Source organism: Rhinopithecus bieti, unplaced genomic scaffold (assembly GCF_001698545.2).
Source record: "Rhinopithecus bieti isolate Rb0 unplaced genomic scaffold, ASM169854v2 scaffold_8674, whole genome shotgun sequence".
Lineage (NCBI taxonomy): Eukaryota > Metazoa > Chordata > Mammalia > Primates > Cercopithecidae > Rhinopithecus > Rhinopithecus bieti.
Window position 1 is genome coordinate 173492 of NW_016805883.1, and position 16439 is coordinate 189930.

General features: G+C 36.2%; 1 protein-coding gene across 1 annotated transcript in view; it reads right to left on the bottom strand.

Annotated features, from left to right (window-relative positions):
- The window catches only part of ANKHD1 (ankyrin repeat and KH domain containing 1), a 134114-nt gene that overhangs the window by 65775 nt on the left and 51900 nt on the right, over positions 1-16439 (bottom strand). The window contains 4 exon segments of the mRNA XM_017873882.1: positions 624-680; positions 8005-8114; positions 13675-13866; positions 14439-14676. Coding sequence (XP_017729371.1) covers positions 624-680; positions 8005-8114; positions 13675-13866; positions 14439-14676 — 597 coding nt within the window.

Below are 16439 nucleotides of genomic sequence, written 5' to 3' on the forward strand. Positions count from 1 at the left end.
TAATGGTTATTAAATGTATTTATATTTTAAAACCACTGGGCACGAAGTCACACATTTTTTCAAAATAAATATTTCTTATGAAAAAATATTCAACTTAAAAACCAATTTCAGAATAATAGGAGACAATTTTAAGAAGAAAATTTTAAACTTCTAGTCTACAGAAATTAGGGCATAAACTATATAGTAAATGTTTTGCTAAACTAATTGTTTATTTGAGGATTATTTTGAAAACAATCCAATGTATTAATATCACTCTGAGTTTCAGATTTTTGATAAACAAAGTTGAATGCAAAGGACTTTATTACTGAGACTTTCTCTCCATGGTATACTAACTCTCCCAATAAAGGAGAATGTACAAGAACTATCTGAATAAGAAAATCTATTTTCGCCTAAGAGATTTTTTTAGGAATATCACTGAGAAAGAAGACTAAGGAAACAAACTACCAGTAGTGCAAATCTCTTTTTATTGGGACTTCATAATCTTTTTCAATTGAAGAGGATTTCCTTTGTCACCCAGCAGGGTCCTGGAACTTCTTGGCTGGAATTCAGATATCCAGAGTTCTGGTTACCTACAACATCTATTCTTTACGTAGTAGCTTACAAGCATCAAAGGCCACCCTCACCTGATGCTTGGCCGGATCTATGCCCTCCAAAATAGTCTTCATGTCCTCCTGCTTGTCCTGCGAAAGGAAAAAGAAGAACTCACGGATCTTATTCCAAAAACAAAAATCACATTTGGCCATGAAGACCTTGTGACCGATACTTCAGATGCTGGGCTTTGTTAACTCAGGATCTTCAACTAAAAAGATTCTCATCTGTAGAGACTGTAATGTCAAGAGCAGAGTATAAATTTTTTAAGGGGGTGTTATTACGGTTTTTTACCAATAAAACTTCAATATAAACCTTAATATATGTAGAAATATTTCTGCAAAATTATTTAAATTCATGCCTTTGTCTCAAAATACAACTAAAGCCACAAAAACAGAGCAACATTTAAAAACATCTAACCAAAGAAAATAATGAAATCAAGAGATCTGGGCATATCAGAAGTTGGGAGGATGGAGGAAAATACTGTAAGATAAATAGTTACATAGCTTTTTCCCTCATTATAAATGTACTTAGGGCTTACACTTTTCAACTAAAACAAGAACCTTCAAAGAACTCGAGAAATGGAATGTTTGTATTTTCTCTAGATATAGACTCTTAACAAACTATCTAAAGGTGAGACAGGGATACAACTTAGGAAACCACAATAAGCTTTTCAGTCATTGACCAGAGTCAACTGAATCTCCAAATAAAAGAAATGTGGCCTAGAGAAGACTTCACTCTGTTACTCCAATTTCCTACCTACGTGATGTGCTTACCCTAAGAAAGCGCGTGCTCTTATGGTATAGATTCAGCAAGACAGTATCCTGAGACAACTATATGATTTTAAGAAGCTAACTGTTAAGGCTCACTTCCTCTTCCCTGCTACCCTACCCCATATTTCAATAAATAGCAAGTCCCATTAATATACGAATAATAAGCACAGAGTATCCAACATGGAACCTATCAAGAAGTTCCTACAAAACAAACAATAAAATTTCAGTCAAATATTCCCCATTACCTTCAAATAAATTAAAGAGAACAGGGAATATTTACTTAAATAGTTGAACAAAGTTATATAACAAAAGATTGGAAAGTGAATTGGAAGAATAGAAGAAACTAAATACAGACTGAGCATCACTAATCTAAAAACCTGAAATCTGAAATGCTCCAAAATCTGAAATTTCTTGAGTACTAACATGACACTCAAAAGAAATGCTCATGGAGCATTTCAGATTTTGGATTTCCAGATTAGGGATGCTCAATGGGTATATATTCTGCAAATATTCCAAAATAAAAAAAAAATATCCAAAACACTTTTGGTCCCAAGCTTTGCAGATAAGGGAGCAGTAACAGTGAGGCTATGAAAACCACATTTAGAAGTAGAAACAGGTCAGTCATGGTGGGTCACACCTGTAATCCTAGTAACTTGGGAAGCCAAGGTGGGTAGATTGCCTGAGCCCAGGGGTTCGGACTAGCCTGGGCAACATGGCGAAACCCCGTCTCTACAAAAAATAAAAATAAAAAATAAGCTGGTGTGGCAGTGTACGCCTATAGTTCCAACTACTCAGGAGGCTGAAGTGGGAGGATTGCTTGAGACTAAGAGGTCAAGGCTGTAGTGAGCTGTGATCATGCCACTGTACTCCAGCCTGGGGGATAAAGCAAGACCCTGTCCCTTTAAAGAAAAAAAAAGCAGAAACAAGTATACAGAAAAAAAATAGTGACCTGGATGACAGGCTTAAGACACAATGCAGAAGAAAAGGACAAAGAAATGCATTAGACATAAAGATAATACAAATAAGGGAGATCAGGGAGACCATACATATGGATGGTAAATATCTTAAAGGATGTTAACAGAATAGAAAAATAGTCAAAAATACAGCAGAAAGAAATCTTCCTTTAAAAAAAAGAAAATATCACCCCACAGACACCACTTAAAAAAAAATAAAAATTTAAAAAATAAAACACTGTGACAACTTATTAAAGACTATGACTTATTAAAATCTTCAGGCAGAAAACATTCACTGTTTCCCAGGAAAAATTAATATAGAATAATTAACACTAGATACATCCTGATGAAATCACAGATGTTTAAGTATAATGAAAGAATTTCATGATAATAATCCAGAGAGTAAAAGGAGTCACCTACATATAATGGAGAATAGTCTAGCAGGCTTTGGCAATATTCAGTACCAGAAAACACTAATATAGTGGGTTTAAAATTTTGAGGGGAAAGAACAAGTGATTCAATAATTTCATACATGGCTACATTCATTTATAAATACAACATATGGCATTCTAAAATATGCAAGTACCTATTACCTCCTTTTTGAGCGGGGAGAATAAATTCAAATCAAAATACCAATACTAGCCAGCCAACAGATAAGTCAAGTTGAGGAATTCAGGAATCATGAAGCTATATAATAAGAAAGACTAGTAATGTACAAACTGAATCCACTTAAATAACTCATGAAAATTCTATGGTGGAAGATATATTACTCTCCTTGTCCTTCAGAATGAAGTCAATAGATACTGACTGACTATTTGATTTTTAAAAGTCTATTTGTACAAGGTGTCTTCACATACTGTCAGAAAGTAATTTTATTCTTGTGTTTTCTATAGTTCACCAAAGCTTTAGGAGCAATTAATAGGGCCAATTGTAGCACAGTAAGTTTTGTTTGTTTGTTTTGTTTTTTTTTTTTGAGATAGGGTCTCCCTCTATTGCCCCGGCTGGAGTGCAGTGATGCAATCTCGGCTTACCACAACCTCCGCTTCCTGGGCTCAAGCAATCCATCTCAGCCTCCTGAGTAGCTGGGACTACAGGCACGCACAACCACACCCCGCTAATTTTGTTTTTTTTTTTTTTTTTTTTTTTGGTGGAGATGGGTTTTCGCCATGTTGCCCAGGCTGGTTTTAACTCCTGGGCTCTAGCAATCTGCCCTCCTTGGCCTCCCAAAGAGCTGGGATTACAGACTTGAGCTACTGCGCTAGGCAAGAAGATTTTTGTAGATAATGCACACGTAGGGGCTGTGATCAGAAATTAGGAAATTAAACTGTTTAAAAAAGAAGAAGAAGGAAGAAGGGTGGGAGGGAAGAAGAGAGGGAAGGAAGGAGGGGAGAAAGAAGAAATCTCTTTATGTTTGTCAGAATGTGGGAGAATTAGGAGGGCTCAACTGTTAACAGAGATGTATACTGGTTCAGCATTTTTGAACAGTTTGACAATAGTTACCGAAATTTCAGATGTGGACCTCCCAAAACAATAAAATTTTAGTCAAACATTTCCCTATAATCAGCAATTTCACTTCTAGGAATGTATCCCTATTATATATATTCACAAAAGTAGCAAAGATACATAAATATGCCTAGCAATATTTACTGCAGCACCATTTGTAATATTTAAAAACTGTTAACTCAGGTGTTTATGAGTAGATAAATGGTTAATAAATTATACAGAACACTGAGTATCTGTGGAAAAAGAACGGGAAATCTACTGGAACACGGAAAGATGTTATATCACATATATTATATATATGTATTTTGGATATACAGAAATGTCTAGATACACAATATATTGTTTAAATTTTTAAAAAAACCTTATAAAAGAGGACTTGGTCTATGTTTTCTATTTATAAGATTTAATATAGATAATAAACTGATCCTTAAGATATTTTTCTTTCTATTAAGGGAGGTCCATATCAAATCTCATTTAAAAGGAAATAAATTCCAGGAAGAAGAACTACAGAGTACTAATGGTATCCATGTCTAAATTACTTAGTTTCCAATTGCTCAACTATTTTCAGAAAATGCCCAATATAGTTCACTCAGTCAGCAGAATACAGTCCACAAAAAGCAACAAAGGTCAGAGACCTTACTTTATGGTTAGGGAGTAAAGTCAGCGATAAACTACATTTTTTTTTTTTTTTTTTTTTTTTTTTGCTTTTGTTTTTGAGACGGAGTCTTGCCCTGTCGCCCAGGTTGTATTTTGGCGCACACCTGTTAATTCTAGCTACTCGGGAGGCTAAGGCAGCAGAATCATTTGAACCCAGGAGGAGAAGGTTGCAGTGAGCTGAGATCGCGCCACTGCACTCCAGCCTGGCCAACACAGCCAGACTCCGCATCAGAAAAAAAAAAAAAGAATTAGTACACTTAAACTGAGAACATATCTATGAGATGCCAGGAATGAAATACATCTCCACTGCATGCAATGGGGGATGGATAGTCCTCTATCTGCCAACTGCTGGAGGAAATTATTATAGCCCAAAACACATATTAGAAGACAGCAGCAAAGAATGAAGGACAAGTAAGATGGTACTGCCTTGTAAGATAAAGTTAATAAGAATTACCAGTCACTTTTTCCCAGGACTCAGGGACTAATCTGCCTGCTTTACTCTCTTGAGGTTTCCCTATTTTTGACTAGAACTTTTCTTTCCTCTGGCCTACAATAAAGCCTGAAATAAAATTTATTCATAGGTTTTATATTGTTTTCACTGTCACAAATTTTACTCACAAATATTCACAGGTGTTAAATATAAAAATTATTATACTTTCCCATACTTTCCACATTTTCTTTTCTCCTAAAAAAATTTTTTAAGAGAAGCGTCTCACTATGTTGCCCAGGCTGGCATACAATGGCTATTCACAGGCAAGATCATTGTGCACTGCAGCCTTTAACTCCTGGGCTCATGCAATCCTCCCACCTCTGCCTCCCTGGTAGCTAGGACTACATGCCCAGCATTTCCACATTTTATATGAAGAACAGTATTGCTTTTTATAATGAGGAAAAGAAATAATATTAAAATTAAGATATCAGTCCATAGATAGCAAAAGCATGGAAGGAGCCTATATATTTTTAAAACTTAAAATCAATATATAAAATAATTCGAAATAAGAAAAGATAAAAAGTTACACATACAAAGTTATTAAATCTAACAGTATTTGTAATAGTGAAAAATGAAAAGCAAAAGTTCCATAATTAATGAACGAGTATGGTTCATCAACTTGATGGAATATGATGCAAGAGTTATAAATACAGAGACTATATAGCAATATGGTAAAGATTATGACAGAACACAAGAACACACAGTGAAAAAAACAGAAAACAACTGTATTATATATTGTGTCTATAATTTCATGTAAATATGAATGTAAAAACAGATTGCAAGATAAAAAATGAATAATTATGTTAGAACAATGGCATTACCTTCTGTATTGAATAATTAAGATATGTATTTATCTGAGCCTTTTTTTTTTTTTTTTCCAGATGGAGTTTCACTCTTGTTGCCCTGGCTGGAGTGCAATGGCACAATCTCAGCTCACTGCAACCTAAGCCTCCTGAGTTCAAGGATTCTCCTGCCTCAGTCTCCCAAGTATCTGGGATTACAGGGGCCCGCCACCATGCCCGGCTAAATTTTGTATTGTTAGTAGAAACAGGGTGTCACTATGCTGGCCAGGCTGGTCTCGAATTCCTAATCTCAGGTGATCTGTCCACCTCGGCCTCCCAAAGTGCTGGGATTACATGCGTGAGCCACTGCGCCCGGCCTATCTGAGCCATTTTTAATCTTACATTTTGAATGTAAGTAAATATGGTAAGTTCAAATAGTTCTATCTGTTCAATTAAAGTAGTTCTTCTAAGGAACTAAATAATAAACACTCTAATTCCAGAAGATGGTAAAAATAAAATATTTAAAATGTAAGAGATTTTTAACCTGGTCTCAATCAGTATGGTTTTGTTATACATTAAAGTATATTTTACCAGTTACTCTTTTATCTTATTTATTTATTTATTTATTTATTTATTTATTTATTTATTTTTATTTTATTTTTTTGAGATGGCATTTTTGCTCTTGTTGCCCAGGCTGGAGTGCAATGGCACAATCTAGGCTCACTGCAACCTCCACCTCCTGGGTCAAGTGATTCTTCTGCCTCAGCCTCCCAAGTAGCTAGGATTACAGGCACGTGCCACCACACCCAGCTGACTTTGTATTTAGTAGAGATAGGGTTTCACTATGTTAGTCAGGCTGGTCTTGAACGCCTGACCTCAGGTGATCCACCCACCTCGGCGTCCCAAAGTGCTGGGATTACAGGCGTGAGCCACTGCACCTAGCCCTATTTAATTTTTTAGAACTCCCAACAGGTTAAGAGAGTGACTTTGTCGTAGAAAATACAAGGAAGAGAGAATCCAGGTAAGAATTTAGAGGATAAGAGTATTAAATTTTGCTTATATTATCTAAGTTTTTAAGTTCTACTCTATTTCTTTATTTTGAATGAAGAACTTCAATTCCTAATTTTATAGATGACCCAAAGTAACTCTATTAAAGGAAAAGATATAGAAAGAAGTCAAAAGACTAAGATGTACTTAACATATATTGCTGTCACAATTCTCAGACAAAAAAGCATACCTCCCAGAAATTATAACTGATAGGGAAAGTCCTAATTAATAAGAATGAATGATAGTGTTTTCATTACAATATTTAGTATTAGTAGAAATGATAATAAATAACAATCATAGCATACATTTATTTTGGTTAATAATTATTTTCCAACAATGTTCTCCGGTATCTACTTGGATGATTTAAGGCAATACTTTCATAGTTTTTTCTAAGTAAGAAAAACTAAGAAATCTAATTCTCTATAACATTTACAGCTATGTACGTCACACATAGGTTTTGAAGAAATATATCAGAGAATTCTGGGAAAAACTCTAGAAAGTGGTTTAAAGCACTCTCACAAAAGCACACATTTCAGCAAGAGGCATGAACACTTAAATGGAATATTATTTTTATACAGATTATTACACATATGAACCTGCCACCTAATTTGAAATTTTGGAAAGCCAAAACAGAAAACACAAAAAGAACAGAATTTGTAGGAATGTACTAGGAGGATGATTAACAACAGTAGCTTTGTTTTTAAATGTTTAATCAGAGAAACAACAGAAATCATTCAAAGGGATGATGGATGTACTAATTACTCTGACTTGATCATTACACATTATATACATATATTGAAATATCGCTCTGTACCCCATTAATATGTTCAATTATCATGTGTCAATTAAAATAATAAGAAATCACTCAGTGACTTGACTTTTTACTCTATTCTGTGAACACATCATTGAATTTATGATATATCTAACAGAGGGCAGTTTAAAAAGCACAGAAATGTCAAATGCGGGTGGAGTGAAAGGAAGAAACAAACTAGTAGTTTTACTAGGAAAAGAAACAGTATGCCCTGTTCAACACTAAGTATTTTCAAATACATTTAATACATACAACAACTAGAGCAGGTAGCCAAGTTTTTTTTTTTTTTAAGTTACTGTATACAAAGTATGCAAACCACTGATCTTAGTGTTTTCTAAATGTTAAGTATAAATGGATATTAACATTCATGCAAAAATATTTGAAATTAAAAATATCTTACTAAATCAGCCCCTGCTTGAAGTAAAACATCTGCAACATCCGTATGTCCATTTTCACAAGCATAGGTTAAGGCTGTGTCTCCTGTTGCTGTTGTAGCATGCACATTAGCACCTAGCAAACAAAAAAGCACACATTTACTTTGTGAACTGTAAAATTATATTAGATAGTCCAATTTTGCAATCTGGTGAAACTAAAGAATTCAAAATGTGAAAATATCAAAATGCATTTTAAGTATACTAGTTTTCCTTTATTTATTTATTTATTTATTTATTTATTTATTTATTTATTTATTTCGAGATGGAGTCTCGCTCTGTCACCCAGGCTGGAGTGCAGTGGCCGGATCTCAGCTCACTGCAAGCTCCGCCTCCCGCGTTTACGCCATTCTCCTGCCTCAGCCTCCCGAGCAGCTGGGACTACAGGCGCCCACCACCTTGCCCAGCTAGTTTTTTTGTATTTTTTAGTAGAGATGGGGTTTCATCGTGTTAGCCAGGATGGTCTCAATCTCCTGACCTTGTGATCCGCCCGTCTCGGCCTCCCAAAGTGCTGGGATTACAGGCTTGAGCCACCATGCCCGGCCTAGTTTTCCTTTAAATATGCTTTATAAAAATAATTTGAGTCATACCAAAAAGAACTAAACCAAATGATTTTAAAACACAGTAATTTGCCCTTACATCACTAGTAAGATACACCCAAAAGAATAAAAGAGCTGCAAAACTAAAAAATATTAAGCATTTTTCAGAAATCATATTGGTGGTACTTTTGGTTTGTGTTCAGAGACAGTTCTATGGACATTGTGGTATAAATCAAATGAGCAATTATTTCGTGAGAACAGAAATTTTAGGCATGGTTAAGGGAAAACACAGATATAAGTTGTTTTTTTTTTTTTTAGAGATAGTCTCACTCTGTCACTCAGGCTGGAGTGCAATAGCATGACACAACTGCAACCTCTGCCTTCTGGGTTCAGGCAAGTCTCGTGGCTGAGCCTCTCGAGTAGGTGGGATCACAGGCACATGCCACCACGCTTGGCTAATTTTTGTATTTTTAGTAGAGATGGGGTTTCACCATGTTGGCCAGGCTGGTCTCGAACTCCCAACCTTAGGTGAGATATAAGATTGTTGAACTTGAGTAAAAATCTTGTGGTTTTGGCCAGGCACAGTGGCTCAAACCTGCAACTCTTGCACTTTGGGAGGCTGAGGCTGAGGCGGGCGGATGACTTGAGCCCAAGAGTTTGAGACCAGCCTGGGCAATACGGTGAAACCCTGTCTCTACCAAAACAAACAAACAAACAAACAAAAAATTAGCCAGGCATGATGGCACATGCCTGTAGTCCCAGCTACTTGGGAGGCTGAGATGGGAGAACTGCTTGAGCCAGGTAGGCGGAGGTTACAGTGAGCTCAGATCATGCCACTGCACTCCAGCCTGGGCAACAGAGCAAGACTCTGTCTCAAAAACGAAACGAAACAAAAAAAAACCTTGTGGTTCTGAATTGGAAGTACTGAGGTGGTCCCTTAGCATCCTTCGAAGGTGACCAATGAATTCCTGATATATTTAATCTATAAGAAAAATACATATTTCCCAGCCCTGATCAACTAAAGCCAAGACAATGGTAGTAGACTAAGCATAAATAGCATCTCTAGCTTAGATCGTGGTCTCTACCATTTACTACTAAATGAAATTAGGGCTTCTTAGAAAAATGACTGATCCCAAGGCTGGAGCAGGAACTGTATAAGACGAACCCGGAACACCTTGCCATATGAGAAAGCAAGGAAACTATCAGAGACTGCAATGAGGTCATGTCAAAACGATTTAGGAGCTAACCTTATTGATCAAAGATACTCAAACTGTCGCATCTTCTGACAGTTTTTACATCAAAAAGAATAATGACCACGATGAAGTAAAGGCCATCTTACATATTCAAATCCAAAAGTTCAAAATGATGTTCAAATAAAAAACAAAAAAACAGGGCCAGGCACAGTGGCTCATGCCTGTAATCCTAGCGCTTTGGGAGGCCAAAGTGAGAGGACTGCTTGAGGCCAAGACTTCAAGATCAGCCTAGGCAACAAGCAAGACCCCATCTCTACAAAAAATAAAAAAATAAATTAGCAGGGCATAGTGGTGCATGCCTGTAGTCCCAGCTACTTGGAAGGCTAAGGCAAGAGAATCCCTTGAGCCCAGGAGTTCGAAGTTGCAGTGAGCCACAATCACACCACTACATTCCAGCTTGGGTAACAGAGCGAGACCCCGTCTCCAAACAAAACCAAACAAAAAAACACTTCACTGATCACCTTTGAAGGATGCTAAGGGACTACCTCATCACTTTGGAAACTGGCAGATAAAGGGGAAAAAAAGACAAACATTTTCTTGCCATTCTTTTTTTTTGAACCGGAGTCTCGCTCTATCACCCAGACTGGAGTGCAGTGGCACAATCTCGGCTCACTGCAAGCTCTGCCTCCCGGGTTCATGCCATTCTCCTGCCTCAACCTCCTGAGTAGCTGGGACTACAGGTGCGCACCACGCTTGGCTAATTTTTTGTATGTTTTAGTAGAGATGGGGTTTCACGGTGTTAGCCAGAATGGTCTTGATCTCTGACGTCGTGATCCGCCCGCGTTGGCCTTCCAAAGTGCTGGGATTACAGGCATGAGCCACCACGCCCGGGCTTTCTTGCCATGCTTATATTGATTTGTACTTAATTTACAGGCAAATAGTTGAGGAGAAGTTTCTCTTTATAGATATTCAAGGAAGGAATAAACGAAGGCATAAAAGAACTTAAGAGTATCACCTCTTTGTAATCCCTAATGAATTAATGGATCTAAGCAATGCTCACTAATGGCTAATAATATCACAAAAACAGAGACAACTATATACTTATTACCTCCTGAAGAAAGTATACACATACCACCTATGAAGTAGTCCCATTAAACAACAACAACAACAAAAAAGAATCAAACCTGAATACAATCAAGTCTCTAGATCTAACTACTAACTTACAGAAAAGTCAAAGGATAGAAAAACAAGTTAAACAAAATAATAGTGATATCATCAGGAACATTCACACTCTGGGAAGCCTAATGGAAAAACATTCTATTTCTTCAACCAAAATTGCAAGAAGAAAGATAAGAAAATGAAATGTAGCCCATAGATTTAAAAAGTCTTGAGACATATTTATTAATAGTGATTGTATAAATCTTATTTGAATCCTAATTCAAACAAGTCACTAAACACATACATACAGATTTATAAAACTATCAGAGAAATATGAAAATGGCTTGGATATTTGCTAAGAAACTCATTAAAATTTTTCAGGTAGGAAAATTGTATTGTGGTTTTTTTTTTTTTGTTTTTTTTGAGACGGAGNAAAATGTTTCTTTTAAATAAAAATAATTTATAAGAATGGGGATGTGGAGGAAGTACAGATGAAATAAGATTGGCCGTGAATTAGACATTCATGTTAAAACACTAACTAGGTGATGGGTTCTTAGGATCTCAAATACTACAATCTCTCTGTTTGAAAAAATGCCGTAACAAAAAGGTTGTTAAATTTGTTTTAATTATGTAGGCCTTATTTGAGTTTTCTTTAGTGCCACACTGTAAGAAGCACTTCATGTAAATAAATTACACTTAAAACTGGGGGGGAAAAAAAAAAGCTTTTAGGTAGTGATCACATAAAAGCGATTCTCAAACCCTAAGATAGTTTCTATGAGCTACATACTTCAAATAAGCAAAAGGAGCTAAATCAATGGTAATGCAGTAGAAAAAACAATGTCAAGAGCTCTAAGTTTGAATGAACGTTGGCTCTGTCCCGTTAGTTTAGTGACCTTAAAGGGAGTATATAACATCATTGTGCATCAGTTCCCTCATCTACAAGAATGTGTTTAACATTTCTCATTACGCAGGAACCAGTGGCAATTAACAGAGATAACACAAAAGCTGAGCAAAATGTCTGATATTCAATAATTTCTTAATAAACATTTATTCCTTCTTTTAAAAACATGTTACAATAGCATGACTTTAGCTTAAGAGAGGGATGTGGGAAGAAAGTACAAAGATAACCACTAGCAGAGAAAGACTCTTGAATAGGACACAGTTACTAAAAATGATAAGGGAAAAATTACTGAATACATACAATAACTAGAGTGATTAGCAGTATTTGATTCAGGAAAAAAGTCAGCTTTTATGGTTGGTGTGTCCAAACCATAAACCATCCAAACCATTCACAATCTGGTTAAAGGCCAGGTGTGGTAGTTCACATCTGTAATCCCAGCACTTTGAGAGGCTGGGGCAGAAGGATTGCTTGAACCCAGGAGTTTGAGACCAGCCTCAGGAACATGGCAAAATAAAAAATACAAAAACTAGCCACGCATAGTGGTATACACCTACAGTCCCAGCTACTTGGGAGGCTGAGGCTGAAGGATTATTTGAGCCCAGAAAGTTGAGGTTGCAGTGGAACATACTCACACCACTACACTCCAGCCTGGGTGACAAAGCACGACCCTGTCTGAAAAAAAAAAAAAAAAAAATCTGGTTTAATAAATTATTTCAATAATAATTCAAAGGAAAAATTGAGGTTGGGCTATATTAAAATTAATGTTAACAATGAAAGCCCAAAAGGATGAATAAAATTTTGCTAAATATTTTCTTTTACATATTAACTTCTCTATATATCAAATTTGTATCAAATAATGTATCAGACCTGGAAAAAAAGAAAAATCTGATATTATTTTCAAAGAATATATTTACATCTGTTGGGACTAATTTTTTTTTCAGTATGTTATACAAAACTACAAATATTCTATGTAAAAGTACTTATTGCTTACCACAGCTTAACAATAAAGCACAAATATTTTTAAAATTAGTACTCTGCAAAAACAAATTAATTCCCACTTTTTTCAGATGACTTAGAAATGTCAAGAAATGAACAGACTTAAAGGTACCAAATTATACCCTCAATATGTCATCATCCTCACCTCTTCTTATTAACAGAGACTAGGAGAAACTAACATCTCCCTTCAACAAGCCACAAACAATTAGAGGGAGAAAGAAGGTGAACGAGATACCTTATGGTCACTACACAAACATTAATAACAGTATGAAATCTTTTTAAAAATGAGTTTTAGAGATTTAGGAGTCTAAGATCAGTTAAATTATGGAGCTGTCTTTCAACTTTTATAGAAATGAAAAAGTAATTGTTAAAGTTAACAAAGCAATATAAGTCTTTCTCTAAATGGTATTTTAATTATTTAATTTTATTTTATTTTTAATTGACAAATAATAATTGTATATATTTATGGGGTACAATGTGATGTTATGATATATGTATATGTTGTATAATGATTAGATCAAGCATGATTAACATATTCATCACCTCACATATTTGTGGTGAGAACATTTAAATCTGCTCTTAGCAATTTTGAGACATACATTATTGTTAACTATAGTCACCTTGCTATGCAATATATCATTAAAACGTATTCCACCTATCTAAGTGAAACTCTGCACCCTTTGATCAACATTTCCCCTCTCCTTGTGTACCCTCCTCCCACCTTCATCCCCACACTCTGGTAACCACCATTCTGTTATCCACTCTGAGCTCAATGTTTTTAGATTCCACATATAAATAAACTATTATTTGTATTTGTCTTTCTGTGCAATAAGGCATTTTAAAGCCACATACCAGAAGCCAGCAAATATTTAACCAATTCCAGGTGTCCCTCCTGAGATGCCTCCATCAGAGGTGTGGAGCAGCCAAGTTCTATATCAGCCCCTGCCTTAATAAGAAAGTCTGCAACTTCAGAAAATCCTCCACAGCAAGCCAAAGTAAGAGCAGTTTCTTGAGTTTCTTCTGTCTGGGCATTTATATTTGCTCCTAAGAAAGTATAAAAACAGATAAAACTAGTTGTAAGAGACTTATAATAAAGATATTATTTTTCTGAATTGTGATAATCATCTCTTGTCTTCTCTGCTTCTGTGGTTTCTTTCCTCCAGGGTGTTTAGAATTTATCATCAATACTATATATATATATATGCATGCTAGTTGTAGTAAACTTCACCAGTACTAACACAAAACATCCAAAGAAAACTGATTTTCTAAAAGAAGAAGTAAAACTGCGGGCCCCCGGGTGAGCAGTGGCTCAAGCCTGTAGTCCCAGCACTTTGGGAGGCCGAGACGCGGATCACGAGGTCAGTGATATCGAGACATCCTGGTCTACACGGTGAAACGCCGTTTCTTACTAAAAAATACAAAAAAACTAGTCCGGCGAGGTGGCGGGTGGACTGTAGTCAACAGCTACTCGGGAGCTGAGCAGGGAATGGCGTAAACGCGGGAGGCGGGAGCTTGCCAGTGAGCTGAGATCCGGCCACTGCACTCCCAGGCCTGGGCGACCGAGGGAGCTCCGTCTCAAAAAAAAAAAAAAAAAAAAAAGAAGTAAATGCTTTTACCTTGTGCTAAAAGTAGTGCCACCATTTCTTCATGTCCTTCCCGGGCAGCTTCCATCAAGGGAGTGTATCCTTCATCATTAACTTCTTCAAGATTTGCTCCCCTTTCAATAAGTAGAGCTGCCAATTCAACATGTCCTCCACAGGCGGCTAGCGTCAATGGAGATTCAAATGAATCTGCAGGCATGTTCACTTGAGCACCACTATCCAAAAGCAAACGTGCCACCTCTACATGTCCATCCTACAGATTTTCAGATGTAAAGAAAGAAGGAGATAAATTTTTTGTTTTGAGATTTTTTTAAGTGGGAGAGAAGAAAGCAAGAGATTGGAAAAAGATAGGAAGAAAAAAGACAAGATTAGAAGATTCAGCATAGACAGCCTATATATTATCATGCTCATCTGAGCCTTATCAAAAGTTCATCAATATTGTTTTTAAGTAATTTTCAAATTATTTTAACCAACTTTTGAGCAAGCCCAAAATTCTCCAAAAGAATGAGATTTGGTGACATAACAGAAATCCAAATAATTTTAAATTTCCATTTTTTGAAGTTCAAAAAACTGTGAAATCTATAGTCAATGCTACCTCAAAATAACTAGGTTATACCACTGCCAGGTCACATACAGTCATACCCTCAAACTCAAGTGTCATATTCAAATGTAGAAACTGTATTACATCTATTTCAGAAACAAAAGCATGGCAAAAAATAACACAACAAATTATGTGAAGTCATTACCACTTGGGATTATGTCACCAACATAAATGTCTCTGGATTGATACTATCCTATATTTTTCCTAATCACAACACCTTGCTGCAATGAGGCAAAGATTTTGCAATGATGTAAAAATAAAGATACTCATTTGTAAAAATTTTTTACCATGGCCTATCTGCATAGATAGTAGGGCAATTAACAATAAAATATTCTTATGGTGGGTATAAATTCTACCTATCACCATAAATACCCTTCTTTAATTTCAAAATTTTAATGTCAAAATTTATGTAGGTCTTAAAGCTTGTTGTGACACATAAGGTCAGAGGCTATATTGTACTATATTTCAAAAATGACCATAATGTTGCTAATGAAAAATAAATACTGAGTAGAAAAATAAGGTTTAGGCTGGGCATGGTGGCTCACGCCTGTAATCCCAGCACTTTGGGAGGCCGAGGTGGGTGGATCACCTGAGGTCAGGAGTTTGAGACCAGCCTGACTAACATGGAGAAACCCCGTCTCTACTAAAAATACAAAATTAGCCGGGTGTGGTGGTACATGCCTGTAATCCCAGCTACTCGGGAGGCCAAAACAGAGAATCACTTAACTCAGGAGGCGGAGGTTGTGGTGAGTCCAGATAGCACCACTGCACTCCAGCCTGGGCAACAAGAGCGAAACTCCGTCTCAAAAGAAAAAAAAGAAAGAAAAAGAAAAATAAGGTTTAATAGTTCTTTTATTAAAGAAATAAGGCTGGGCACGGTGGCTCACACCTGTAACCCCAGCACTTTGGGAAGCTGAGGCAGGCAGATAGCTTGAGCCCAGATGTTCAAGACCACCCTGGGCAACAGGGTGAAACCATGTTCCTACAAAAAATACAAAAATCAGCCAAGCATAGTGGTATGCGCCTGTAGTCCCAGCTACTTGGGAGGCTGAGGCAGGAGGACTACTCGAGCATAGGAGGCAGAGGTTGCAGTGAGCCAAGATCACGCCACTGCACTCCAGCCTGAATGACAGAGACCCTGTCTCAAAAACAAAAAAGAATTAAAGAAACCTTAATTGTTAAATTTCAATATCCATCAAGACTTTTATTATACTTAACTAAATGACTAGCCCAGCCTTAACTACTTTTGATATAATGCCAAAAACAGATGACTTCACATTAAAATTTTAGTTTTACTAATACTTCAAATACATGTAAAATAAAATATTTTAACCAAATTACTATACTAAGTTATCTGGTAGTTGAAATGCATTTCTAATTGAAAAGAAAATAAGGTTTTATAAATGTCTACAGAT